General features: G+C 33.2%; 1 protein-coding gene across 2 annotated transcripts; it reads right to left on the reverse strand.

The window, feature by feature from the left end:
* Positions 1-611: 611 nt before the first annotated feature.
* Positions 612-27,326, reverse strand: LOC148614023 (ciliary microtubule associated protein 1A-like). 2 transcript variants are annotated; one of them, XM_088587766.1, is made up of 4 exons: positions 26,809-27,326; positions 5,951-6,055; positions 2,474-2,584; positions 612-2,011 (listed from the first exon to the last, which is right to left on the reverse strand). In XM_088587766.1, exons 1-4 carry the CDS (start codon positions 26,870-26,872, stop codon positions 1,527-1,529), a joined length of 765 nt encoding a protein of 254 aa, XP_088443892.1. In that variant the 5' UTR covers positions 26,873-27,326; the 3' UTR covers positions 612-1,526. The 2 variants fall into 2 exon arrangements, with proteins under 2 accessions (XP_088443892.1, XP_088443893.1); XM_088587767.1 differs by lacking the exon at positions 26,809-27,326 and adding an exon at positions 11,818-11,996.
* Between the last annotated feature and the right edge of the window lie 452 nt (positions 27,327-27,778).

A 27,778-nucleotide genomic window follows, 5' to 3' on the forward strand; every position in this document is an offset into this window, starting at 1 on the left:
TATAAGACACTTATTTTGCCAGAGAACTACAGTGAACTTTCAAAAACAAAATTACGGAGTGTTTACACCCTGAAAAATATATCCATTGACCAGGTTCTATTGGATATCACCTACAATGCACATGCAAATGTCTTAAGTACAATTGGTATCATTTCAACCAAATGTACACGTAAGATGTCCTTGTCCATCTTCAAATGGTCTTTTGGTGGGGGGATTTCCTTTACATATTTTCAATTAATGGCAGCTAAATAATGTAAGTGAATTTTTTCAAAGTGGGAGTTTTTATCCTCCAACGCAGGATACACACTCTTTGTGGGATACAGAGCTCAAACATGGGAGTTTCCCTCAAAATTTAGAAGGGTTAACAGGCATGCACGTCATCTTCGAGAGGTGTTCAGCAAAGTGCTACATGAATATCAACGGTCGTTGAAGGACAAAAAAAAGGTTATCAGTGGCATTTCTAAACTTTGTTTTGATGTTTCGTTGATGTTGAAGCGGTAACGTATTCTCTAGATGTTGATAGTAATTATATTCTATTGGTATTGTTGATATTGTTGTTGTATTGTTGTTTGTGTTTTGTTCCTACTTACTCTGATAAATTACAACACAAATAACCAAAAATAAACATTTATTGTGCTTAAGGTATGAATTTGAAATTTTCCTGCAAAAAATATATTAAACAGAAAGACGTTTGTAATTTGTAGTGAGATCGCAAATGATCACAAACATTTAAAACTGAAAGAATTTAAGTACTTCTCCGTCTAAGAATCAGGCACAATGTGTGTAAGGTGTGGCACGTGAAGAAAAATACACAGAGATTTTATTGCATTATCCAAGCATTTATACCTCATAACCCCAAGAAATTATTATCAAAGTGTTTGTAAAGTTTGCCTTTTAAAAATATTGATAGGTCAAATTAAGTTGAAATGCACTATGGAAAAATGGTGGGAAAATTTTTCCGCACTTTTTCCTTATATAAGCAGTCAAAAAATATCTATGTCACAGATGCTTCAGGATGAATTTAAATAGCTGTTCAGTTGTTTTCTAGATGTATTGAATATATTTAAGGCAAAAAAGACCGAACAGAAAATTATGATGTGCCGCCCATTGCCTGATTCTTACACAGAATGGTACTTAAGACACAAAACAAATAACGAAACATATTAATTTACAGCAACCTCATTTAAAATCACTAGAATAGAGTTGACCGTCTTCACGGGTTTCATAGGTACAGGTTTGTCCGTATCCTAAGCATGCATGTATTTCCAAACTAAACGATGTTATTAATTAAATGCCGAAAATCACGAATCGGTGATCCGAAAGTGGAGATGAGGTACCTGTAGGAAATGCTTTCAAAATTAGCGAATTGTAATCCGCAACAAACGAGTAAACAAATTTAATACTGTTCGAAATATCAATAATGAAAGAACAATGAACGAAGAAATGGACGGCATCATCTTAGTGATATATGTACAATAAATATCACATACATAAATACTGATCAGCGTCTATATTGCATCGTTCCATTAGTCAGAAACATTAGCCATGGGCATCACTGGCATCTGGAACTGTGAGTGACGAACACCAATAGGGTACCTAGGACTGCTCTTATTCGTAACTACAACGTTTTCAGGTGAGTAGGCCCCAGGGCCGGGTACATGGTTATCGTATTTCTCTGCCTTCGCTTTACCGGCTATAGAAAATGATGGTGCATTCTTTTTTGTGCCGTTGGGTTGTTGTGGGAAATATGATGCCGGTCCAGGAGATCTTGCCAAGTCTGAATTAAAACTGAGATATGTATTTTTGCCTTGTATAGAGGAGGCGTAACCGCCCTTTTGACCGGGAACATTTGGACCTATCGTTGACGGTAAGCTATAAGAATTTGGGCCAGGTGTTACATCGACCTTTCGTAATGTTGTTCTTGGGCTGAGAGAGTATGCTGGAGCGTTGATTTCTCTTATTGGTTTCTTGTCTGTATCGTAGGCTCCGGGCCCTGGACTTACCCATCGTTCTGAAAATAAATATACAAATGGTAATCAGGAGTAAATCAAAAGTCCTGGATGAGGTCGATGATGCAAAACTACGGTTATTGTTGTTGTTTCAATTTCGGTTTTCTGGTTGTTGTGTTTTGTTTTTGGTTGTTTGTTTGTTTGTTTGTTTTTGTTTTTTTTATCCACTTAATGATTGATCAGATTTGTTTTCCTATTTGTCATTTATTTCCATGTTTTCGCCAATTAAATCGTTTAAACGTTTTCTTTTTTATTAAAGTATACTACTTCTAATACTTCTAAGCCGACATTAATAATTACATAAATGCAAGTGGTTTTTTTTACGATATGTACTCTACATTTTCAGTTGGGTTGGTCACTTCTTTTTTTTAACCTGTGCAGTATAACCTAAATTAGTATTTTCACCCTTCTTGTACCGTGACAAATCTACATGTAAAAGCATCGCTAGAAAACATTTAACTTACTAGGTGTTCGAACACGGCCACCAAAACTATAACTGGGGGCACCTGCTCTGCCTCTCGATGTAAATGCGCTTTCAATACTATAGGCTGGTCCTGGACTAAAACTTTTATCCACTGTAAAATATGATCAAACAGTTAAAATGACAAATTATTGATCTATGATACTAACACATATTTCGTAGGTGTAATTACTGCTTTTTCAGTGGTTTGTTAGCAATTATGACTTCCATGCTTGCACTTCTGTTGTTTCTTTAGGAATAAATGTACTACACTATAAATTCTTTGCACGAAACCGCGACATTTTATTCTATTTTTAGTATATCCCGTATCATCATAGATATTGATATGCGTATTAATTGTGTCCACAGTTTCAAACCCTGTCTTTCAAAAGTGCCTATTCATATCCTTAAATTAAGAATTGAAATTCACACGCAGCTGTAAGATATAAAATGTAGCCCATGCATGGAGACATGCGAGAGAATATTTATCGGATTAAGAGGCATATTTAACATGGTGGCTGGTTACCTTATTTCACGGGGGTGATTTTTAACACTCATCGTGCTCTCTCATTCCCGAGACTGGGATCAACACAGTCAAAACTATTTTATTTTTCAATTTCTAATTTACGATTGTCTTTTCAATAATCCATTAAAATACGTACTAAGTGTTTAACAAAACCAAATTTTAGTGTACTAGCTTCTAAGCAAACATAATCACTCTATAGACCCTTTTGTCTTAACAGCAGGGTAGTCTTTGTGCATGCCAATTATATGTATTGTACTTCCGCAAGGAAATTTCTTTTGTTCTTCCATTAGCCCTACCTTGCGGAAGAACATGTCACACATGCTCATCAATTACACTACAGTTAGGGCGAGAGGGTCTATTCAAAAATACTACTTGTAATCAAACAAATGGTGAACACTCAAATCCGGGAGTTATGGAAGCGCGTTGCTTTATTTGTAAGTTGCATTTGTAGTGAATGGAAATAATTGTAATGAAGATTGAAGGGATATATTGAAGCTATTAAAAATCTTTCACTAATCAGGAACAACTGCGAATGTTATGATCAATTTACTTGTTTCGTTGACGAGAAATCATCTTGACTATCTTGTTGACTTGTTCATTTTCATTATGCCGTTATGACGACTTAAAAACAAGACAACAAATAGACACTAACGGGCTTCTATATATAGAAAACAATTTCACACCCTATATAAAATGGTATAAAAAAATAAAACACTACCTATTCCTAAAAATACTATTTTGACGTCATAGAATTCTTAGAACTAGTCTGGAACTGGCATTACTTCTGTTTTCAGGGAACCCAGATCTTTCTGAGTGGATTTTTAGGTGTGTGTAATTGTGTTTTATAATAATTATTCCACAGTGGCCAAAACTTAAAGGGGATGGCTGTGATCACGCCAAAGTACTTTAACCCCACCGCATTTGTAGCGACTGTCCAAAGTCAGCTGCAGCCTGCCTTCTGGTATGAGAGTTTCCTCTTCGTTCATTGAAGACCAATTGGTGATATTGAGGAGACAAATTTCATCCCGTTGGGATTGTTGACTTTTTGACGTATTCACTTGAATACTTGAAGGACACTGTAGGATGTTTGCAACCATTTAGAATTTGCTAAATACTGAAGCCGACTTCTTCGTATTAAATTATGTCATCATTTTGATATTGAACTCGGAACCACCCAGCCTTTCTGGTTACACAAAAAATAATTTTTAGTGTTACAGTATCGAAAATGGCCGAGTAGTTCCGATTGTTTGATATGGCGCCTGTGTATGTACTTTGAAACTGGATAAAAGAAAACGTATTCCGATAAATATACAGTGCCATCTTCAACATTTAGAAAAACGAGATATTCATCTAGCCTTAGATCATACATGTAACTGTTTAATATTCACTAAGTTTTGAGCAATTTGTTATACGTTCATACCCAAGAAAAACAACAAAACAAAACAAAACAAAAACGAAAATCAGGCGTCCTAGCACGAACTACAGTACTATACAATCGTTCATCTTACCCATATGTTTAAACTCTTTAGCTGAAATTATTGATGACCATAGTGCATTGAAAAAAAAGTGAGTTCATTATAAGTTTAATAGACAGTGACCAAGTAAAATGGGTCATAAACTTACCGATAACTTGTTATTAGGACTTTGTCAATTCAAGTGTTAGCTTTTTTACTTTAAAGCTTCAAGGCCTAATTTTATTACTTGACAGAAAGCTAAGTTTGTTTGTTTGTTTGTTGGGGTTTAACGTCCGAGCAGCAATATTTCAGCTATATTCAGACAACACAGACAAGACAGAAAGCTAAGAAGTCCACGCCCAGTTAAAAAGATAACCCAAATAAAATGATAAGTTTGAATAAGTTGGAAATACAGCTGAAAATGAAGATTAGAAAAGGGGTCAAAATAGCATTTTTATTGGACATTGTGTATACAAATCATGAAATCGTTTAGCTACATGTAAGTTGTTTATGTATAATACAAGTATTATTCTCGATCTACACGGATACATGTATGCTTTTTGCCAACACAAATCAATCGTTAAAGGAGAGGGTCTACCATAAATATGAATACATGTAATAGGTTGTGGTCATTAAGAACTTAGATACATAAGAGACCCATAACGCCGGCCCTCCCCATCCAATTTTTCTTTTTAAATAATTGTATAGCCTTAAGTAGTAGCAAAAAAAAACAAGACGTTACCAAATTCAGTACAATAGACACCCTATTTTTATCCCAAATTTTAAAATTACTGCATCCGCTCCTGCTAGTCGGGTATACTGTCTAACTAACATAGTAAACGATTAGTTTATATACATGCATCATGTATCTATTTTACATATAAGTTCAGAAAGTGGACCAGCGAAGTATAATTTGAATAGCTCTACATATAAGGATATATAAACAGAACTGAAAGTCCAGAAATTGAGAAAAAAGTAATTATTAGATTTCAAATGTAGAAAAGACAAATATATTTTGAAATATATAAAACGAAATTTCTAACTATACAAACCAAATGCTAAAATTAAAACAAACACAGTTATATTGAAATTGAAAGCCACATTTTAACCCAATATGTACTTCACTGAAACGGGATTTTATTCCTTAATGTTTTTAACAAATATCAAATCTTTTAATGCCATTTTAGACGCCGTTGCCATGCAAGTGAAGACACAAGTTAAAAGTTCATACGTAAATTGTATGATAAACAGTTAGCCCATTGTTCATATGATGTACGTTTTTATGCACTAAAACTTTCCATTCTGCAAATCTGAAATCTCCGCGTGTACTTAAACTTTCTCTGAATATTTAAAAAAAAAAAGAGTGGAATGGATATATACAGAAGCGTAAACTCATGCATTATGCAAACAATAGGATTCAAAAGCGCTCCAAGCGGCGAACGGAAAATTCACATTTTGATTTTTCAAACACAACCTGAGTTTCTAGCTGACCTGTACTTACAAAAATGTCTCGATCCGAATGAAAATGATGGCGAACCTCGTTTTGTTACGTCAACTTGTTTTGTTCCAACCGTGTTTGGTAATTTATACTTTGCTGGGCCTGGGCCTGAAGGTAAAAAAATATCAAATTATGCTCTCATACCTAAATTTTTAATATGGCTTACCCTGTCAACTACACTGAATAAAACATTTGTATTATGTACACAATACATGCACATGTAACTGGTATTTGAAGCTTCTTTATAAGTTTGACTTGGTGCCATTTTAAATTTGATGGAGTAATAGAACTGAATACATCTTCTAGAAAGAGTCATGTAGCAATTTTATACAGAAATATGCATCATATCTTTAAAGACAAGTTTGAAATAATAAAAAAAGCTCAAATACACAAATGATACAGGCAGATGTAGATATAAACACAATTTCAGTGAAATAATTTAGCTTGTAATTGGCTTCATGGATCTATCAGGAATAGCAGAATCCCAAAACTATAGGTACTTTTATCTTTTTCCATTTTTTTCCTTTTGCATGGTTCTTAAACGGACCGGTCCTTAATTGTCATTATAGAAACTATTTGCATTAAAAATTAGCCTGCATACGTCATTCATGCGTTATCAAAGTAAAAAAAACAATCTGAATTTGAAACAAAGAAGAGCAACTTATATTACTTATTCAAATCGAGGTTTTCATCTCAATCGATTTCATCATAAGTAACACTTTTTCAAATGAGAAAAATTCAATCTCAACATTAAACCGCTCCTTCATTGCTAATTCAGAAGCAACAAATTAAATAAACTTCAATAAATATCTAAAATACCAAAGGCTCTGAGAAAAAATTCATTAAAACAAAAGAAAAAATGCATTTAAGACACTATTTAAATAGTAAATGAAGTTAGCTAACGAAGTATGAACGTACTGTTAGGTGTATGTACATGTAGTACGAAGAAATAAAAATGCTTGAAAGTATCATTCAAGACCGAGAAGTTTAAATTCGACAAAACTGGTGTTTAAATTCGAAAAGAACACTCAGCCCGTATTAAATAATAAAAAAACTTTCAAAGTTATTTTATTTATTTTATCTATTACAATTCGCGACTTTACCATACATTTATGTACATTGTCGCGACTTTACTATATATATATATGTATGTACACTGTCGCGACTTTACCATACATGTATGTACACTGTATCATCTTTTTTTTCTTTTGTCGATATGTTGCAGTAGAGACTATGAACTCGACAAAAGTCAGAAGAGCACAAGCTGGGAGTCAGACTCAAGACCCCTGGCACTGCAAGCCGACGCTGTATTAACTGGTCTAAAGAATTACTCCACTGTGAGAGGAAGTAATCGATACAGAAGGCAGGATAAAAGGAAAGGTAAACGAAAAAAAAAGTCACTGGAAAAAAAGTTACTATTTTGATAGGAAAAAAGTTAATGGAAAAAAGTCTCATAATTTGCTAGGAAAAAGTCACAGGAAAAATATTGTTGCATGCATGTTAGAAAGCTTGAAATAGCACATAATCCTCAAAAATATCCTACATCCTAGTAGGTATGGTTTCATGCATATGTCAGTTGTAGCCATGTTTTCATTGCAGTGTGTATATATCATTCACTAGTAAAACGAACGAATTCGCTTTTCAGATCAGGCCCTGGGTATTGTCTCCTTTGCTCTGGTAGATGTGGCCTCCCCATAATTTTTTTAAATTGTTTTGTTTTCATATTACATGATTTTTCTTTAAAATAATTATTTTTTTTAATAAAAAAAGTAACTTTCACATTTTCAGACATCAATATGCCGAAATATAAAATTGTTTGATTTCAGTATTAAATGATATAAAATGAATGATAAAATATAACTTTTTATCATTTACAGTTGATATTTTCCGTAAAAAATCAACATAATTATGTCTAAACTGTGACATTATTTCCTATGACTCTTTTTCCCGAGACTGTTTTTTATCTTTTGACTCTTTTCGTACATTCGACAGAAAATGAGGGGGTCTGCAGATATATCCCCAAGTTGTGGGAACCAGGGCGAAATTCTTGAGAAGCTCAACTGATTTTTTTCTTTTGGTATTTTTTGTTGTTGTTGTTAATAATTTCATTAAAACATATATAATGAACATATTTAAGGTATATTTTTGCAGAAACAAAATCTTTTGATAAGAGTCACAGTTATAATACAGTACAGCAAGTAAGACAAAACCTTGAATATTTCTGTTGTAAAAATGTTTCGTTCCTCTTAAGGCCTAAACTGTCCAACTACACGATTTTATACGTTTCCGACCGCATGTTGTAGATAGCCGATTGGCATACTGTTTCAAGTGATTCAGTAACGAAACAGCAATATACCTGGCAGCTCTATTATATTTCCTTTACTTGCTGGTGAAAACAGAAAGCATTGCTTCAAATTACCATCTTTTTTTTTGCTTTTTTTTTGTTTTTTGTCTTCAGCCGATTGTGCAGACATTTTTTTCTTCTAAAACCGCAGGAACAGTTTCAAAATCTAATTGTGTTCGTAATAATTTGTAATTACGATAAAGTCACAGTTTTTGAATATGATCGATCAATCACCACACACGTGGTCATGGAATCTGTATTTTCGGTTTTTGAGTAACTGCTTGATTGAAACGCGTGGTCGGTTAATCTTATAAGTTACTTTTGCTTAATCGCCAAGAGCAGGCCTTGCCTCCATTGAGCTTTCACATGTTTCTTAAATCAGAAGTACTCGGACATTTCCTTTGCACCAATTGGAAAGGACATGCCGGGTAATATTAATCTACCGCTTTGTTTCTACTTATTTTTCTTTCTACATTTGATGGGCTGTATATGCAGGTAAGTGCATGCTCGTGACATGTGAAATAAGTTCCGAATCGGCGATTTTGTTATACCATTTTTGGCTTTTCTGTTTACATTTCTCTTTTTATGTGTATTTGTAAGAATGAGGCAAAATGGAAAAAAAATCAGAAACATGAATGTCAATACCCAACCGATCTGACAATAAAATATCACTCAAGGATGCTTTCTCTATTTGGAAAGACCATTATTTGATCTCTGCATAATTGGATTTGCTCGGTAATTTTTCAACAGAATCTTAGAAAAATGAGGGGTTTTTGACAGAGTTATCTGCCCTTGAAATTTTAATTTTTATGGTCCAGCGTGATGTGAAAAATTCTGTCTATTTTCCCTGAATCTTACGGTGCAACTACTCAAATTACACTGTCTAAAAGATGTTTTTTTTCATACCATGTTTCACCAACTGCCTGATTCTTACAGGGACTGATATTTAAACACTTTGACTGTGATCTCTCGACTTGCGCTCTTGAGATCGAGACAGATGTCAGACTTCTATTCATCATACTCGAACTGATGTAGTTACTATTCATTTTCCATAACAAAACTGTGATTAGAGGTCGCCCACCAAGTAAGTTTTAGTACTTCAAAAGACTTATAAATGTAGTAAGTAAATAGACTAATCCTTGAAAAAATATTTAAACTTCGGATGAAAAAAATAATGTCATCCAAACTTCTTTAAAAGAAAAGGGAAAGGGCAGTCCATATCACTATGTACAAGTAGTCAAGTAAACTAAGGTAAACCATAAATTTGTTCATGACCATATCAATCATGGTTAATTGCAAGTACATAATGTACCATCTAATTCTCATAGAAAAAAGCACTTTCCTGAATTAACTTATCGATTACTATTTTGACACTTCCGGAACAGGCAATTTAACTATGTCATCGCTCAAATAACTACCTTAAATCAATTTATATCTTTTAAAATCAATAAATAGAACAATACGGTATCTTGGTTCAACATTTTCAGTCCAATTACCGCCCAAAGTAATGAACTTAATATCAATGCTCTGTTAGTTGTGTAACAGCTGATCGAGGTCAGACTTCACGGCCCATGGAAGAAACGACACCTTTAAAGATAATGAGTTTAGTCTTTTATCATATATACCTGTTTGTAGAAGATTGGGGCCTTGCCATTCTACAACTTAACTTGAACATGAATATTTGGGCTCAGTCGGAACTGAAGTAGCTTGCAAAAAAATACTTGGTCGAGGTGGCTAAAAGTATGAATTAGTATTGAATGAGCAACTCTTATGTTACGTTCAATATTGAAACAGTTACCTTGTACAATAATATAGTGGTAGTTTTTGTGACCATGGACCATGAGCAAGCCCATTTTGAAGCCAAAAACATCATACATCAATTGACAATTAAACAATTGTCTTGGAATGTTTATTTAACTTATTCCGTTTCTGTGTTGTTGTTGTCGTTTGTTTGTTTGTTTGTTTGTTATTTATTTTGCTTTAACATAACTCATGATAAAAAGGAGATAGAAAAATAAACACCGTATGCATGATTCCTGCTTTGTCTAAATACCCACTATGCGATAGTAAATGGAATACAGGTCCGAAAATAAATTAAAAAAACTGTATAAATGAAAGTGTTAAAACGGTGTACAATTTGTTTCGAATAAAATTATCAAATCATGTACTTTATCTAAAATGCTTTATAAAACAAGGTGTTTAGTTAAGATATTTAATGGTCTTTTTAAAGGTACTAAATAAATACAATTCGATTTTAAATATCAAAATACCATCGGATTACCTTTATATTTAGTTCATTGTTTTGTTAAAAGGTGATCTGATCACAAAATGACCAATTAATCTTGTTCAGTGAAACATTTAACTAAAACTCTTTGTATATTTTTGAATGTGTCTAGATGAATGGGTTTTAAATTCATCAAAGAACGGAATTGGCTCTCTAACAGAGAAAGAAGAATTATAAGAGGTCAAAGATGGTCTCCAATTCAAATATATGTATAGAACGATACCCCCTATTTCGCTTTACTCCTAAAGGGGTTCTTTAATATGTGTATGACGGTCGCAGGTTCGGTCATCCTTTATTATCACAAAATAAAACAATATCACAGCAGTATTACATTTGTAGCTCCAGGAGGTTCCGGGGTTCGGAACCCCCTCAGTTTGGAAAATTTTGTTATATAATAATTTCGTGTAAAATCTAAAATAAAATGGCCTGGAACCATCTTTTTCTGGATTTTCCTTTTCGAAATTTGTTTATCAGGGTCTTCATTGTTAGGTTTAATTTCGAGCATGCATTTTTCACCAATAAGGACAAACCCATCTATCTATTCACTGTCATCAAGGAGTTGTGTGTACATTTCTACTGTCGACTGTTGCTCCTTTAAACTTTTCGCGGAGGATGCATTTTGCAAAGTTCAGTATTTCAATAGAAATTAAATATTGGCAAATCAGAAAGATAATATATTTTTTCTCCAAATAAATGATGAACAGAAAATGGCATAGTTACACTGAAGTGGTAGCTATATTTTTCAGTCAAAAATTTTAGTATGAAAAGTAGGATTTGACCATTCGACACTTTACAACAATGGAAGAAGATCCGTGCCTGACTTGTAATTCAGGTCTTTAGAGGAATACAGCATCGACTTGTTGGCTAAGAGTCAGAATAATGCGTCAGAGTGAGGTGACATGTCTACTTGCAGGTCATTGCTCATATAAATTAACACAATAAAGATCCGGCTCAATGTGTCTCACTAGTACAAAGCAGGGTCTGTTCGATTGAGCAGTAGCACAAAGCTGGGTCAACTCGATTGATCAATAGTTCTCGTCCTGAAATACGTGAAATACAAACTGTATCTCCCACAGGACGTTAAACCAGAATCAATCATTTAATCCATCAATTGCCAGTAAAAATTGAAATTTACGACATTACTCCGTGATGACAGTGGAAATATAGGATTTTTATTAGAAAAAAATTCCGGCTGAATACAACCAACCAAATAGGGAAATTAAAGGAAGTCATAGTACTCACGTCTTACGTCTCTCTCTGCCCTTTGAACCAGAGGTTCCATTCTATAGAACCTTTGACGAGGCATGATGAAACGAAAGTATGGTTTATATTCCAAACACCTAGTATTATAACTTCTGTCACAAATTCTCCATCTTTCAAGGTGTAAATTTTGAGGCGCTCCGAAACCATTATTCAATGAGCATTTATCTTCAGAATTTCTGGCAGGAGGTCAAAGTAGGGTCTTCATATATAATTTCAGACCAAACCAAGGTATGGTCTATTGTTCATAAATCCGAGGGTAAGATTTGGAAAGCAGAAAAATCAGAATTGTACAAAGGAAATGCAATATTTATCAATACTAGGTAGAAAATACTATCAAAAGTTTAATCCACCTTTATCGAACCCGTTGAAATATTAATTTTTGGGTCCTGTCCACAATTTTGTTAGTTACCCGATAAGTTGTTGAATAGTCTGATAGAATTGAACTGAGAGACAAACAATGAAAACTCCCGAACGGAATCAAATTGATAACCTAATCCGGGTACCTACGATTGTAATTGTCGCCCCTTTAAACCGACCACAAGCGTGATGACTTTATCAAGTGTATCTATTGATACATGATAATAATTGTATTATAATTTGTATGTAAGTACTTTAAACATCATTTGTACATGCTATACACAATGTTATCGCAGTTTGAAAATAACAAAAACTTGAGGATGAATTTACCAATGATAATTCTTGTGCATCTGATCTCTTTCTGTTTTTTTTTTTAAACAACGTGATGTACAGCAGTGATTGAAACTCATTCGCCTAATTATAGTTACTCCAAAGAAATACGATAATTTATTTGCTAAAATAAACATATGATCATTAAGTTTATTTTTTTCGATTATTTAACGAGTACACGTATCTTGTGTTCATACATGGATTAGTCTCTTTCCACTTTGCGGGTTAAGTCAGAATTAGAAATAGTAGTCTGCTCGCCAGTCCGAGACTGGCTTTTTTTTTTTTTTTTTTTTTTTTTTTTTTGGCAGGACTGGCTAATTATAGCAAAAATTTATATAGCCATATAGTAAATATATTGAGAAATTATACTCAGGACTGGCTAGAATTTGAGTGAGTTTCCTACCCTGGTTAAGTGCAGTCATTATTATATTTACATTGTATAAATACCCATCTTGAAGCATTATTGAGTTTGGCACGGCAAAATTTCTTTACTTTTCAAATTCCGGTTTCACCCATGTGTTGCTTATGTAAAATATTACTTTGAATTTGTCTCTTCATTTTTATGTGTTTTTATTATTTACTATTTTTTTTTGTAATTTCCTTGCGAGAACCACATATTCCTTAATACCCCTTACAATCAAGTTACATGTATTAACATAATTATTCCTATACAAATGAGTTCATACCACCTAGTCTAGACATACATGTTCCAGCGACAATACGTTAAGACATAAATCGTGGTCAAAATAAACGTCCACCTCCTCATCGCCTTGCCTTTATTGCGTTTGATATTATCATAAAAACTCGACATAACATGCATCAAAAGTACACGCTTTATACGGACAGACTATATGTATGGGTATGTCTTATTATATATTAACATGTATATCACTGTACGAGTTCTATATGTGCATTGGGTCATAAAAATTTCCAACGATTCCTTTCTCTTGGCTAAACCATTTAGTCGAGTCCTTTGAAATAGGTTGACTATGCGTTATAATGGGATGAATTATATAAATGGGGATAATATGTTAAACGCCGAGGTACGAATATAATGTCAAAATAAGTAACGAGCATGTTTTTAAGTTAGGATTTGGTGATTTAAATTTCACAGCTATTACAGCGCAGTTTCTCAAGGTGTTGGTCAATTGTAAAGACACCACGCGACCGGACTTTGATCAGATCTACAAGTAAAATAAAAAATGGACAGTCCGTTACATCAAATGTCTGTGTTCTCCGCTGGCATATAAGGATGTGACAATCTCCACACTAAAAAAAACCCTTGATAAACACGTTTTAATGTACGCATTTACACGAAAATTGAGAAGGGGGCCCGTCCCTATCCCCCTTGGATCCGCCTATCATGTTGCTTACATATTTTATTACTTTCAATATTTTGTAAAATATGTTGATAAAAGCTATAATGAAATATGATCATAAACATCCGCTTTGGAATATTTTATAGTAGAACCTCTGCACAAATGAAATACTTAGCAGGATCGACATCCATGTATAAATATTGGGCCCCATTAGTTCGATATGCTCAAATACGTTAAAGAATAATCAAATCAGACAATTGGATACGTTATGATACAACAAGAATTAAATTAGAACTTTATGCCATTGTGTTAAATGATATACATGTACTTCGCTGTGACCACCAATGCTTTGACCGGGCTCAACTGCAATATTTTAAACACTTTGTAGAGTTCGGACGACCTAATAATCATACAAATTGATCTGGAAGACGTTAGTATTCTTGAACTTGAAGAAAAAATAAGTTAAAGAGTGACTATACACGTGCTTTTTTGTGTTTTATTCCCCCCCCACTAGTGGACACATGAGCCATGACATTACACATACACTTGTACATGTACATGTTCCTAAAATCCAAACTTCCACACCGACCATAGACCTTTATCGCATACCCTATATCACGCTCATAGACCTATATCGCATACCCTATATCATACCCCTAGACCTGTATCACATACTGTATATCACTCCTAGACATATCTCATACTGTATATCACACCCTAGACCTATATTGCATTCTATATCACACTCCTAGAACTTTATTGTCTTCTGTATATCATACCCATAGACTTATATCGCACACCCCTAGACCTATATCGCATACCATACATCACACCCCTAAATCCATTTCAAGTACCCTATATATCACACTCACGGACATATATTGCATATCTTATATCATATGCCTAGACCTATATCGCATTCTCTAAATCACACCCATAGACCTATATGGCATACCCTATATCACACCCCTAAATCAATTTCAAGTACCCAAAGACATATATTGCATACTCTATATCACCCCTAAATCCATTTCAAGTACCCGAAGACATATATTGCATACCTTATATCACACACTTTGACTTATGTCGCATACTGTATATCACACCCATGGACCTATATTGCATTCTCTATATCACACCCCTAGACATATATTGCATATCATATATCACACCTTGCACAGAACACAATTGAAGTACATTTTGTATAGATAAAATAGAAGAAAGAATGAACATGACATGCAAAAATCTGTTTGATATGCAGTATCAACCCTCGACCTATATTACCCTGCGGGCCAGTGGCCCTTGAGTTGATATAGGAGTCTCCTGTTGATACTGCACGTGATACAGATTTTGGCATGTACTATTCAGTGTGGAATTTAAAGAAATAATAATACAATGTACATGTGTATTATATCCATGTAAGTCATAACTGATTATCAATATTGTTCTTTTTTAGTACATGTCAAGATATACCAGATACATTTATTTAGAATGCAGATCATTAAGTAAGAAACAAGATTTTCATGACACAAGAAAGACACAGTTATGTTAGAAATTCTGTGGACATGAAAGTGCATCGAAAATGTGTTGGATATCAAGGCTACCAAAAACTAGACCTTTTCTAAGAGCTGATTTTCATGGACATTCTTAAATGAACAATGTACTAGGTAAGCGTCGACGGTATACATTATTTATTCCTATACGTTGTACACAGTTATTTAAAATTTTCCAAACTGGTGATAGGTTATACTGTTTGCAATTTATATTTGTATGTCTGTGAACAAGAAATTTACACTGAAAACTACAAAAATACATGTGCATGTACTCTAACTATGGTTACTGACATATGCAGCACAGTATCAATTAAAGATTTCATACATGAAATTATGATATTTGTAATATAGTTATACATGTATCTAATTTGTTTTCTACTTTACAATGTGACATTAATTGCTCATCGATAAATCAACAATCAGACATTGATCCAGAAATTTTGAAATGGGGTCTATTCATCATTGTAAATCAGCAGGTAGCTAAAATCATACATGGAAGAAGCCTTAAAGCATTATCCATTTTCTGTATTTAGAAGTTTTTTTGTCTGATAAATGAAACGACTTTTCAACTCATCACTTTAAACTGCTTTTTATGATCTATCTGGTTATGAGGGGATGTTGTTTTAACAATGACAGATGAAAAGTAACCTGTTCTACTATTACTTACTTGTATGTTACCTGTCATTAATAGTTATTGAAACAAAGATGTGCTCATGAAATACGCTGTACATTTTTGTAAAGTTGGTTATGTTATTTCAGATAAATTTGAATTATTTTAGAGAAAGAAATGTTTTTTTTTCTTAATTAATACAGCTGATAGAGATATTAAAAGAATAAAACCTAAGAACACTGAAATATAATAGATATATACTATATTAACATTTTTAATGTAGGACAAAAAGTATGAATAATGACAGAAATATTGTTTGCATATTTTCAATCAACCAGTATTGATCACTGTGGGAATATTGACCTGGTGGTTTAAAAACCACTAAAAACGTGGTACTGTTATAACCACTCAACCTTTATTTTTGCCAGAATTTATGAACGATTTGCACGAAATTACATGTACATGTAACAATATTTCTGAATAAGAGGATGTATCTCCATATGATATGGTTAAAATGCATATCTATTTTCATGAATTTACATAGTAACATTTTGCATATACCAGACACTGTTATGATTTTTTTCCTTGATTTCTTTTTAGTGGTTATCACTTAGAAGTTTCACTGGATGAAGTGAGAAGAAAGCAAAAGTACGACAGTCCATTTCTGTGCTGAGACATTATTTAAAGATAAAACAAAGTTCATGATTCTCGAGTGCTGGTACATGTACGTGTAGCATGAAGCAGCTTTAAATGTATATGTCAACATCTCCATAAAAAAAACTATAAAAACATGAAGACTGATTTCTTAGCACTTATATATTTGCAAAACATAAGAGTTACTTGAATTGTAATCTTATACATATTTGTGAAACAATCCTGCAGAAAAAAAATGAAAGAAATGCACATACATTATTGAAGGCAGACAGGCATAAAACACTCAGCAAATAGTGACTCATCATCAAAAAGTGGTACTCATGGGGTATGGGTTCACTAGTAACTTTTTTTGTTTTGGAGAGAAAAAAAGATAGATTCATACTCAAAGTGCATGTGTGATTAAGACATCATATTCCCTGTATTCACCATACACCACTGCCCTTCCAACTTAATTGGAATCTTAAATTGCTCAAATCTATGAGCTACAAAGTTTTTTTTAGTTTAATGATCTTTAAACTGCACAGTAATTTTTACAACAAGAGTTTTTATCCTTGTTTGAAATGTTAAAAATCCTAGAGAAAGGTAATTATTTATTGTACATACCATAGCCTAATCTAGGCAACAATGACAAGGAAAAATTTTAGTTTTAATTTATTACAAAGAAAATTCTACATCAAAGTGAGCACAAGCAAGGAAGAGTTTTTGCTCATTTCTCCCTTGAGGTTGGGCCTTTGTTCAACTTCCTCCAGACTGCAGGATTCATTTCTACTTCATGCATCTCCAAACCGAAATTTCAAGGTGTGGGTCCATTCTTACTTTGAAAATTCATCGAATATTGATAGTCAGTGATTCTCAGTGGAATTCATATTTTGTAAGAAATGCTGATTTAAGTATTAGGAAATTTGAGGACATCAACGTACGTGTACAGCCAGGAATACCAAAAGCAATAATACAAAAGAAGATCCAAAAATATATATTGATAAACGGACTGTATAAATATACACTGCGTTAAAACAAATGGTTATTGTTTAAAAGGACTAAGTTTTGATCGGTTTATTTAGCTACAATTTGGTTACATGAATATTTTTGAATGCATTGAGGTCTTCCTTGAGTCGGTGCCTCAGCACTTTGATTTATTTACGTGTATTAAGTCTTAGTTGATTTTTTTTACAAATCATAAAAATAAATATGGACATACTGACAACTAACGTGGGAGTAGGGTGTTCTGGTATTTCCCATGTTATAAAAGACAATAAAAGTGACATCCATGCAAAATGAACCCAAAAATAGATACAATAAATGCTTAATCATTGAACTTTATTTTCATGTTCTCATATTAAAAAAAACGTTGATATTACAAAAATAAAACTAAAGCAGTAAACTGATGCGAATCAATCTACGTTGTGATTGAGCTATAAAATGTTTATGATCATATTTCTTTATAGTCTTTGTCATCATATTTTACAAAATATTGAGCGTAATAAAATATGTAAGCAACGTGATAATTACTATTTAATGACTTTTAATAGTTAAAACGTCTCCGATCAAAAATACCAATCGGACATGCCCTAATGATTGATATAGAAATAGGAGCTATTAAAACTAAAACTGTGTTTAGTCAGATATGTTTAAATAATTTATTATGATTTACTTTTTTCCTAGCGAGTTTAAAATTGTACAACAGTGTTTTATTTGACCTTAAGCTAAAACTTTCAACTCCAACAGGTATTAGTATAAATATACCAATTCCCTAACCCAACTCTCACTTTTGGCACTACGTAAACCCAAAGAACTATAGAAAGACTAAATGTGCAGGGTACTATAGTATTAATCCCCCCTACAGACATACATGTATAACCGCATGTTGATTTTTAGGTACATCGATCCGCTAAAGCATAGGCTCTGGTATACAGGATGTGGAAAAAATCAAGGCATAATGTGCTAAATGTTAAGTAGCAAAATTCTGTAAAATGTGATACACCTACTATTACTGTTTTTTTTTTTTTTTTTGTTATTAAGTTGCTTTATAGGTCTATATGATGTAATATTTATTCCAATCTGTCTGCTATTAGGAGATAATCAACATGGAAAATCCAATAGATTGTATTTTAGTGTCATTTGCACAGTTATCTCCCTTGAATTTTAATTCTACAGTACATTTTATATAATTTTATCTTCTATGAACACGGGTTATATGAAAAAGCCACAAGTTACTTTCTGCTGACATTTTCAACAAAATACCAAAAATAAAAAAAAAACGTAGGCTTTCCAACCATGAATCACATTTTGCATGATTCTTATGTTGAGTGCTACTTAATTGTAATAAAGAGGTGGAGTTTAGTATCTAGTATGGAATAGTTTAAGAGCTTTTATAAATCCAACAAAAGTTCCGATCCCATCCGAATACCTTTAACCACTTCCTGATAAACTATATGCACAATGTATGAGGATAACCAATATAACCAACCCCCCTTTCCGTACGCGGTATTCTATATGTTTTTAAACCGTACACAGTACTCCCACATGCGAGGACCGAGATTTCTTAAATTGAACTCAAACGCACAGTTGGAAAAAAATTGGAGGCCGTACACTGGACTCGCCGTCATTTCCAGAGCGTACGCTGGCATCAAGGGGGAGGAGTGACACCCCATTGCATAACTCCGCTAGCTCTACAGGACGTGAAAACCTTCACAAAATATGCACACTTCTCATTACAAATAATAAAAAAATACTTTTTACTTTGGTACTGTAATAATTTGCTAGAATTAAGTTCTGAATGTAACAGGCATGTAAAAATCCTTGAATTAACAAATGTATCCTCTGTGAAGAGGTCAAAAGGAAATTCGTGCTGTCTGCAAAGGAAGTTGCTATAGTACAGTTATCTTTTCTGAAGGCTCACAATTATGGTAGATGGCTGTACTAAGGAAAAACGTTTATAAAATTATGAAACCCGATCTACAAATAAAAAATGGTATTGTCATAGCCGTTGGATATAATTTTTAGCATTTCAAAGCTTACATGTAGCATTATTGTTTAGGAAAATCATATCACTTGACATGCATATACAAAAACGTAATAATCTCTCACTCCTTGGAGAAGAATGTCGTTTTAAAGGATTAAGGAAAAGTGGATTAATTTGTAAAAAAAATGCGTATAATAAGATAATCTGTTGCATTACGATTAATAGAATACGTGTAGGTAACTGAATGTAAATAAAATCAACTTCTAATTAGATATACAATGTAATTATGTGTTTTTGACGGGAGGTACATGTAAATGGTAGAAATATCCAAATAATTTATGGTAAAGTAAAAATTAGGTCTGGCATGTCAGGTCATAAATAATTGAAAGTGTAGGCACCAAGCGACAAAGGGTTTGGGGACCGTAGAGGTCCTTCAGCCCCCCTCCCCCACCCCCGAAAACGAATTTAGGCATTCTGAAATGCCGTAAGATGACTATTTTATCATCATACTGATTCAGACTTGAGGGAACGCTACTATTGGCCCCAAAATATTCTGCAAAAGGTTTACGAATGTGAATTTGTGACAAGTCGGACTACAGGCTAAACGTACCATGAACAATCCCAATCGAGTCAAAACTATTGTTAAAGGAATGACGTGTCTTATATTATTTTGTGTATTCCTACATTTGTGCATTTGTAATTTAGTGTGCAGTCAACACTTAAAGAATGGCAAAAGTAAAACGTTCCAGAGATAAAATCCCCGTGCACATATATGTAATATATTTTATCTAATACATGTACGACATGAAGATGTCTGGGGAACTTCGTGCTGGTACAAACGGATTAAGATTTATATCGAAGGACGTGCTTATATTCAAAACATATGTACACTCTACCTTCCACAATTTGTTAAAGATTGAAAAATCTTCAATTTATTGTATTTAATTAGCTTGACAAGTTAGAAGTTCACTTTTGGCCATGAGATTTAAAACCCTATAGTAGACACATGTATGGTTATCTATTGACGGATATTCTCTATTGAAAATCTGTTTGTCGTTGCATAATATAAATCCCTCTATGGATAAGTTTTCTCTGAGACTTAAATCTCAGTGATAATGCATACTCACATGTATATTTGAAAACATGCTAAAACGACACAAATAAAGCAAATATTTTCTTTTGTTCTTGTTCTCAATATTTTTTCTCATCAAGCTTGACAAGGCTCGCATGGTTGGCAAGGATTGCTTGATAAGAATAAGACCTCATGTGGGTGTAACAACTCCATCCTTTGTAACCTTGTCAGCTTAAACAATGGCGTTTCTCGAATTCCGGGGTCCTTGAAATATATTAATGAAATGCTTTATTTGATAATGATATCCTCAGTATTGGGTCTCAATCTGAAATTATTTGGCAAACAAACGCATTAAACTGTAAAATGATGTGTCATTGTCGGTAAATTACCCCATACACTGAAACCCTGGTACAAAATATCTAGATTTATTTTGTTAAATGTTCAAAAAAGTCATTTTATTTTGTTAATCATTTAAGTCACATGCTTCATGTTAGACATTAATTAAACAATCTAAACAATAGAAATTAACCCTGCGTTGACATCAAATGAAGGAGAATTATTCATTGTAGACATCAACATGTTGAGTGATAATTAAAGTGTCTACTAAACGAAATTGCTTTGTAGCATCTAATAATCTTCACACCTCTCAGTTATTCATTCAAGAGAAAGGACGAAGAATGCTGGTGGAAATGTAATTGATTGTCTATAATTCACATATCACAATTAGAGCGGTATGAACTTAATATTTAGATATGGGACATCTTTGAATTCGGTCAGCAAAGCAATGCGAAAAATCGTTGTCAGAATTCTTCACTTTGCAAAGTTTGGTTTCATTTAAACTTGAATCTTGAAACAAATATAGGCCGTAGGGGAAGGGTACATAATTAGAGACAGGCGGATACAGAATATTAACATTCTGAGACACCCGGACACAAAAAGTTAACGTTCTGTATCTGACCGGACACTGGATTATGACAGACACACAATTATGCGACGCCGGTTTAATTTGACCAGTTGGAAACTCGGTCATTTCCGCTACACTAAAAAAATAACTTCTGTGTTAGAAAAAAGCTAGAGTAGTTCCGATATTTGTGACGTAATAGATACATATTTCGTACCTCGGCCAGGTGTCGATAGAAGTTATATACATGTACTAGAAGTAGCCATTCAAAGTAATTGAAAAAATTATGGGAAAACATTTAATTAATGATATTTTAAATGTTTAAATTGTTGCTATTCAAATGGGTCCACCATGTTATATAGACTGACATGATTTAAAAGATATTTTCAAAAGAAATGTTCCATTAACTTCGGTCAACCACTAAAATCAGTACTCTTTATTATGTTTACGATACGACTTTTTGACTTTGAGCTTTGTACAAGAATTTAAGAAAAAGTTACCTTGAGAGAGAGCACACTTGATGGCATGTTAATTATGAAATTTATGAACCATACAACTTTGTATATACCAGTACTATGTATAAAGTGAAAAGTAACCAACTTTTTCAGACTTAGTACAGTCATGGACATGTAAAGTGCTGGGCGCAAAGATGGACATAAAGACATTAATATCTAGTGCAGTATGGCATAGAAATTTTTGAATTAAAAAAGTATAAAGACCAGACATGGAAAACAGACATACACAACAAAGAACATAAAGTAACTAAAATCATACATACAAAGTAACAAAAGCAAATGAGCAACTCCACTAAAAACTCGGAGCATGAACCAGGTGCACCGGTAGGGTAAGCGTCCTCTGCTGTTCTAGAAACACCCGCCGAGTTGCTCATAAAAAGTCAAGTCCGTGGTAGACGAAAGAGGAAAGGAAAACTATGACACGTTGAACAAATTAGTTTTCATGGCGCAGATGGATACACCAATCCACGAGTTCATGATGACGACCATAAAACTTCTGTAGTGATGACTTCAATCTTGTAGCAACAAAACCCTGTATTAGAAGCCCATTTGTTAGAATTCTGGCGCAATACAAAAAGTCTGCGTAGTTTCGGCAAGCTCTGGCATAACGTATGAGTTGTGGTATAAAACGTATGAGTTGTGATATGAACACTTCATACGCAGGTGCTGAAGGGATGTTGCCACAAATGAAAGGAAAGTTGACAATTCTGAAAGAAAAGTCATCATGTTTGTCGTAAAGTTTGGTCTATAGTTTTCCTATACCATAGATTTCTAAGTGTAGGTCAAGGATATAAGGCTGACATCACAGTGTCTGTAGTATCCTTCATCTCAAGTTCTTAAAAAATAAGATAGACGACGTCTTTTCTCGCTTTGTCAGTCTATTATAATCAATTTAGATCGAAGATCAGAATTTATATAACAGTCGCCAGAACCTTTAGATTTGTAAAGACTGTTAGCATCTGCAATTATTAAAATACCAAATACGATTTAGATTTTATTTGGTAAACTTTGTGTTTTGTATTTGAAATAAGTTTACAATAATGAAAACAATGTATGAAACGTAAAAAACTGTTTTTGAGTGAAAGTATTCCGGACACAAGGATAAAAAAACTACGAGTGGTTGTGAACAGACTGATCTAGCAGTTTGGTGTAGACCGCTTTGAAAGTGATTAAGTACGATTGAAGTCAGATACTTCAATCATTAACATTGAAAAGCTATATGTGTCCTTCTCTTAGTGAATTTGACTCTTCGCAAGTATGTACGAATTTGTTAAACAAACAAGCAGGAACTTTTATAAGCTAAAATAGGCATTGCACATACAACCATACTTGAGTTTAATTTAATACCTATTCCAAACTATACCTAAGAAACACGTTGTAGTACCTTAGTCCAGTGAAGAATAAAACAGAGATCGTGTCTCACAGTGAGTGTAAATTAAGGCTTTAAAGTTCATTTAATCTACCCATACCGCATTGTCATCATTATCTAAGGAGAGAATAAGTCATTACAATGAACTCAGTATGACTTGTCTGAATCAAGCTCTAATACGATAGCGGCCTCCGTAGGATTACATGCAAGTAATGTTTTATGCAGATAATTATTCCTGATAATTAACGATTCCAAGGCAATGAGAAAGTCGTAAAAACAAGTCTTGCGATACCATCACCTCCCAAACCGATTTGTGGGATTGTCTTAGAATCATCCAGTAATGACTCGTCCGACTTGAACGTTGACTTTCGTTGACCGAATCATTCAAGTTTTATTACGATGTTTTACAAAATAGAGACATTTGATGATTTTTTTTTGTGTGTGAGCCTTTAACCGTGATTTAAAAGATAATTAATTTGTTGTTGACTACTTTCTCCATTGTTTTACCCCGAGCTGTTCCAATATCCAATGGCAACAGAAGAAAGTAATGATTTTCGAAAAGTTAACCTGAACTCTGTCAGGTTGTATTAATCGATAGTAAGACGATCATGTTAATAGCTTATAAACCCGCAATGATTTTAAAACATCGAGTTATGACTTCCTTAGGGACCTCGTTTTGAATAATGGATGATTTTTAGGACATTGTTCATGTAAACATGCCAAGCAGTTAGTGCATTATATCTTTAAGGACCCAATGAACAATACTTATTTATCATAGCAATGAATGTAAAAAACATATCAGAAATGATATGATTGATGAAATAAGATCGCTTTATGAGATCCTTTTGTTAAATAGGATGAATGGAATATAATTGTATTCTGTGTTTTAATTTTAATATCAAAGGATGCGTATCTATCCGGACATAATACGATCAAAACTATAGAAAGTCTTTCGAGAAAAAATATCTCTATATTATCATTATCACTATGTGGGTCTTTCATACGTACGACACCGTTTATTTGAGAATCTTACTGTGTAAAGCATTGATTGCTAAAGGAAGAGTGATAAATGACTAGAATCTCGTGTAAATTGAATTCAAAATAAACAGGTTTAGTTTTAAGGGAAGAAGGCTCACACATGGCCCGGTAAAATGTTGTCATATATTTAGTGTACCGGGCTCACATATGGCCAGATGGAATATTGACATACATTTAGGGTACCAGACTCACACATGGCCAAATAGAATATTGCCATTCATTTAGGGTACCAGGCTCACACATTGTCAAATGGAATATTGCAATACATTTAGGGTACCAGGCTCACATATGGCCAGATCGAATATTGCCATGCATATAGGGAACCAGGCTCACACATGGTCAGGAATAGGGTAGATTCGAAAGAAAACCCAGCCAGATGTCTTAACCTGTGACTATTTGTCCTTCGACCTGACTTTTTATTAAGACCTATCAACTGTTAAAAACACCAATGGTTTATCTCAAACATTATCAAATGACATTTATATTGTTTGTGACGGTTTAAACATTTTCTAAGCATATTCCACAAACTTTGTTGTTTTTCAATAAGGAAGTCAATTCTTTTCGTACTCGGTTTCAATCAGATATTAAAACAAACCCGAGCACCATCGTAAAGTTCAAGTTCTGTAACTTCATTCAAAATATTTCCTTTGTAATAAACATTTGTGAGAGTAATTATGGCAAAGATAATTTGTTTAAACCAACAATTTACATTTTTACAAAGACAATAAAACAAGCTGTTAGTTAGCAATAAAAGTGCTTTAGTATATAATGTTTAAATGACATTCTATCTGAAATAAAAACTGAGCAATTAGAGAGATTGAGAAAAGGGAAGGTACATGTACATGTCATTGACCAGGGAAGAAAAAAAAGGGGGTAATACATATTTGTTGGTAAATTGAAAATTAAAGCGTTTTTTTGTTTGTTTGTTTGTTTTTTTTTTTGTTCTTTGTTTTTTGTTTTTTTGTCTTTTTTAGGGAGTAATGTTAATTTGCTTAAATATATGTGTAACCCAGTGTAACATACTTTAAGGAAGCACATCAAATTTGACGAGCATCATGTCTGTTGTACTCCCTAGGGTCAAACAAACAAATTAATTATAATATCAACAAAATGTTGTCAAGAGATGTTAAACATTGAAAATCGTTTTGATACGGGTATTTAAAGTGTTCAAATATTTTTCTTTTTAATTTATTTAATGTATTTGGAATCCTTAGTAAATTTTTGTACTGATAGCAAATTGAAAACTGAATACCTTCAATCTTATCAGATCATTACTGTGTTGGAACACAATAGATATTCAATTTCATGCTGGTGAAATGCGTCAAGGAAAAGTATATGCAAATAAAAGGAAAAACAAAGCGAGACTATAACTACAAATAGGTGGGATTGAAATTAAAAGAACGCTCATAATGTATCACAGCTAAAGTTTATTTTGTATAGCCCGTCATTTCCGAAAGAACAAATGATGCCAGTTTAATAATTAATATGTAAGAGCATACAACTAAAAATTCCAATAGGTTAAATTTCTGCATGAATGAAGTTTCTTTTTTTTTTTTTGAATAACTGCTTGACGACCTACGCATGTTGGACAGAGGCGTGAAACATATCTCCGTATTACTGATGTTTCTAATTCATTTCGTTCGTTAGATTTGTTGATGATTGAGTTGACAACACTTGTATAAGAAATACTAAAAATCATACAAATTACTTAGAAAAAAGAAAAAAAATAGCACGATAAGTTATAAGATTTTACGCTTCTAGGTTACCCTAATTCAATTCTAATCCTGATGAGTTATATGAACCCTGATGTCAAAGCTACATGCCAATTGTTAAACCATCATTGTTCAGGAATGCTGGGAACGTAGGGCCAAAATTATTATTAATGTCGAAAAAATCTTTAGGGTGAGTGAGGACTTACACGAAATATTAATAAGTGATACGATTTGGTGGTATTAAAGTCAACTCCTTGATAAAGTCGTTTTTTATATATATGTATATTTCGTAACATCTGACTCTCTTTCCGTACGTACACTTCTAAACATTCGTGTATAGTTTTAAATATTTTTATTTGAATCATATCGGGCTACAGTAACTTCGGTTCATACAAGCGCAGACCCAAAGATTTTGGAAAAAGGAGTTTATCAAAAAGATGGCTTCTTGGCAATTATTGGCCAGTTTGCGCCCAATAAACAAACTTAAAATAGTGACAATAGGTTCCAGTCGACAGAACCCACTTTATTTACTATTAAACTTTTCAACTATTAATCATTAAAATACAACATAGTATTACCTGTGTATTCTGCTCCTATCATTATCTTTTTCCGATGCCCATTTTCATCTGCTCCTGGTGCCATGGCGAAAACAATATAATATTCTTCTATATAATCCAGTAATCAGTTTCCTAGACTAAGTATGTAACTTTCTGTAATTTTGTGCAAAACACTGACTTACAAAAAAATAGTCTATCAAAAATTCATAACCAATATTAACTATGTAAGTTGCGATAAATTGAATTTGTAGCAGGGCGCGAATCTGTCTTCAGACTCCAACCTCTTGTATCTAAGGTCGCTACACAGAATACATCATTTATTTAAACCGGTGTCATAAAAACACAATTCGTAAACACGGCACTATCACTGTACCGTAATATACAAATGTAAGTATTGTCATGCCTCGAAAGTCTATCGAAAACTTTAAAGTTGTAGTTAATGCAACCGATATTTAAATAAGAATTTAGCAGTTAAAGTTGGCAAACGGCAAATATCGACACTTGTTTTAACGATCCAGGCTTAACCATTGATCGCATAAGAAAATCCAATTATTTCTATTTTGAATTTTAAAACTTAACCTCTTTAACTTTCAATACATATATGAAAAGTATTTTATTTTCTTTTGGTCTTTAGTTTAAAATGTCACATAAGAATTTATTTGAGGAATCAAATAGACTATTAGGTTATGTAGATGTGGTTATAATTCTTTCAATACTGTTTTCAATTTCTATTATTGATTTCCCCCCGCAGTTTCTCAATGTCATTACAGCCTTTTATTAACACAAATTAAGTAACAAATCTGATGAACTTTCAATCTCAATATTATTCAATTTTACTTTCGGATTAGTGTGTTGCTTTAAACATGTTGTTATCGAATTCGAGATCAACAACCCTTCTGTATGGTTCGTATTTACATGTATATAACCAATGTCAGATTGTAACTGTTACAGTTATTAAAAAGAAAATTAAATGTCGTGATTTCTTGGGCTC

Source organism: Perna viridis, chromosome 6, assembly GCF_037379345.1.
Source record: "Perna viridis isolate PV_CMFRI_1.1 ecotype Kerala chromosome 6, ASM3737934v1, whole genome shotgun sequence".
Classification (NCBI taxonomy): domain Eukaryota; kingdom Metazoa; phylum Mollusca; class Bivalvia; order Mytilida; family Mytilidae; genus Perna; species Perna viridis.

Excerpts from the sequence above, each read along its gene's own strand:
- LOC148614023 (XM_088587766.1), bottom strand. The coding sequence starts at position 26,872 with ATGGCACCAGGAGCAGATGAAAATGGGCATCGGAAAAAGATAATGATA. Across the intron at positions 6,056-26,808 it reads GATAGGAGCAGAATACACAG|GCCCAGGCCCAGCAAAGTAT; the intron begins GTAATACTATGT and ends TTTTACCTTCAG. Across the intron at positions 2,012-2,473 it reads TGGCCGTGTTCGAACACCTA|AACGATGGGTAAGTCCAGGG; the intron begins GTAAGTTAAATG and ends ATTTATTTTCAG.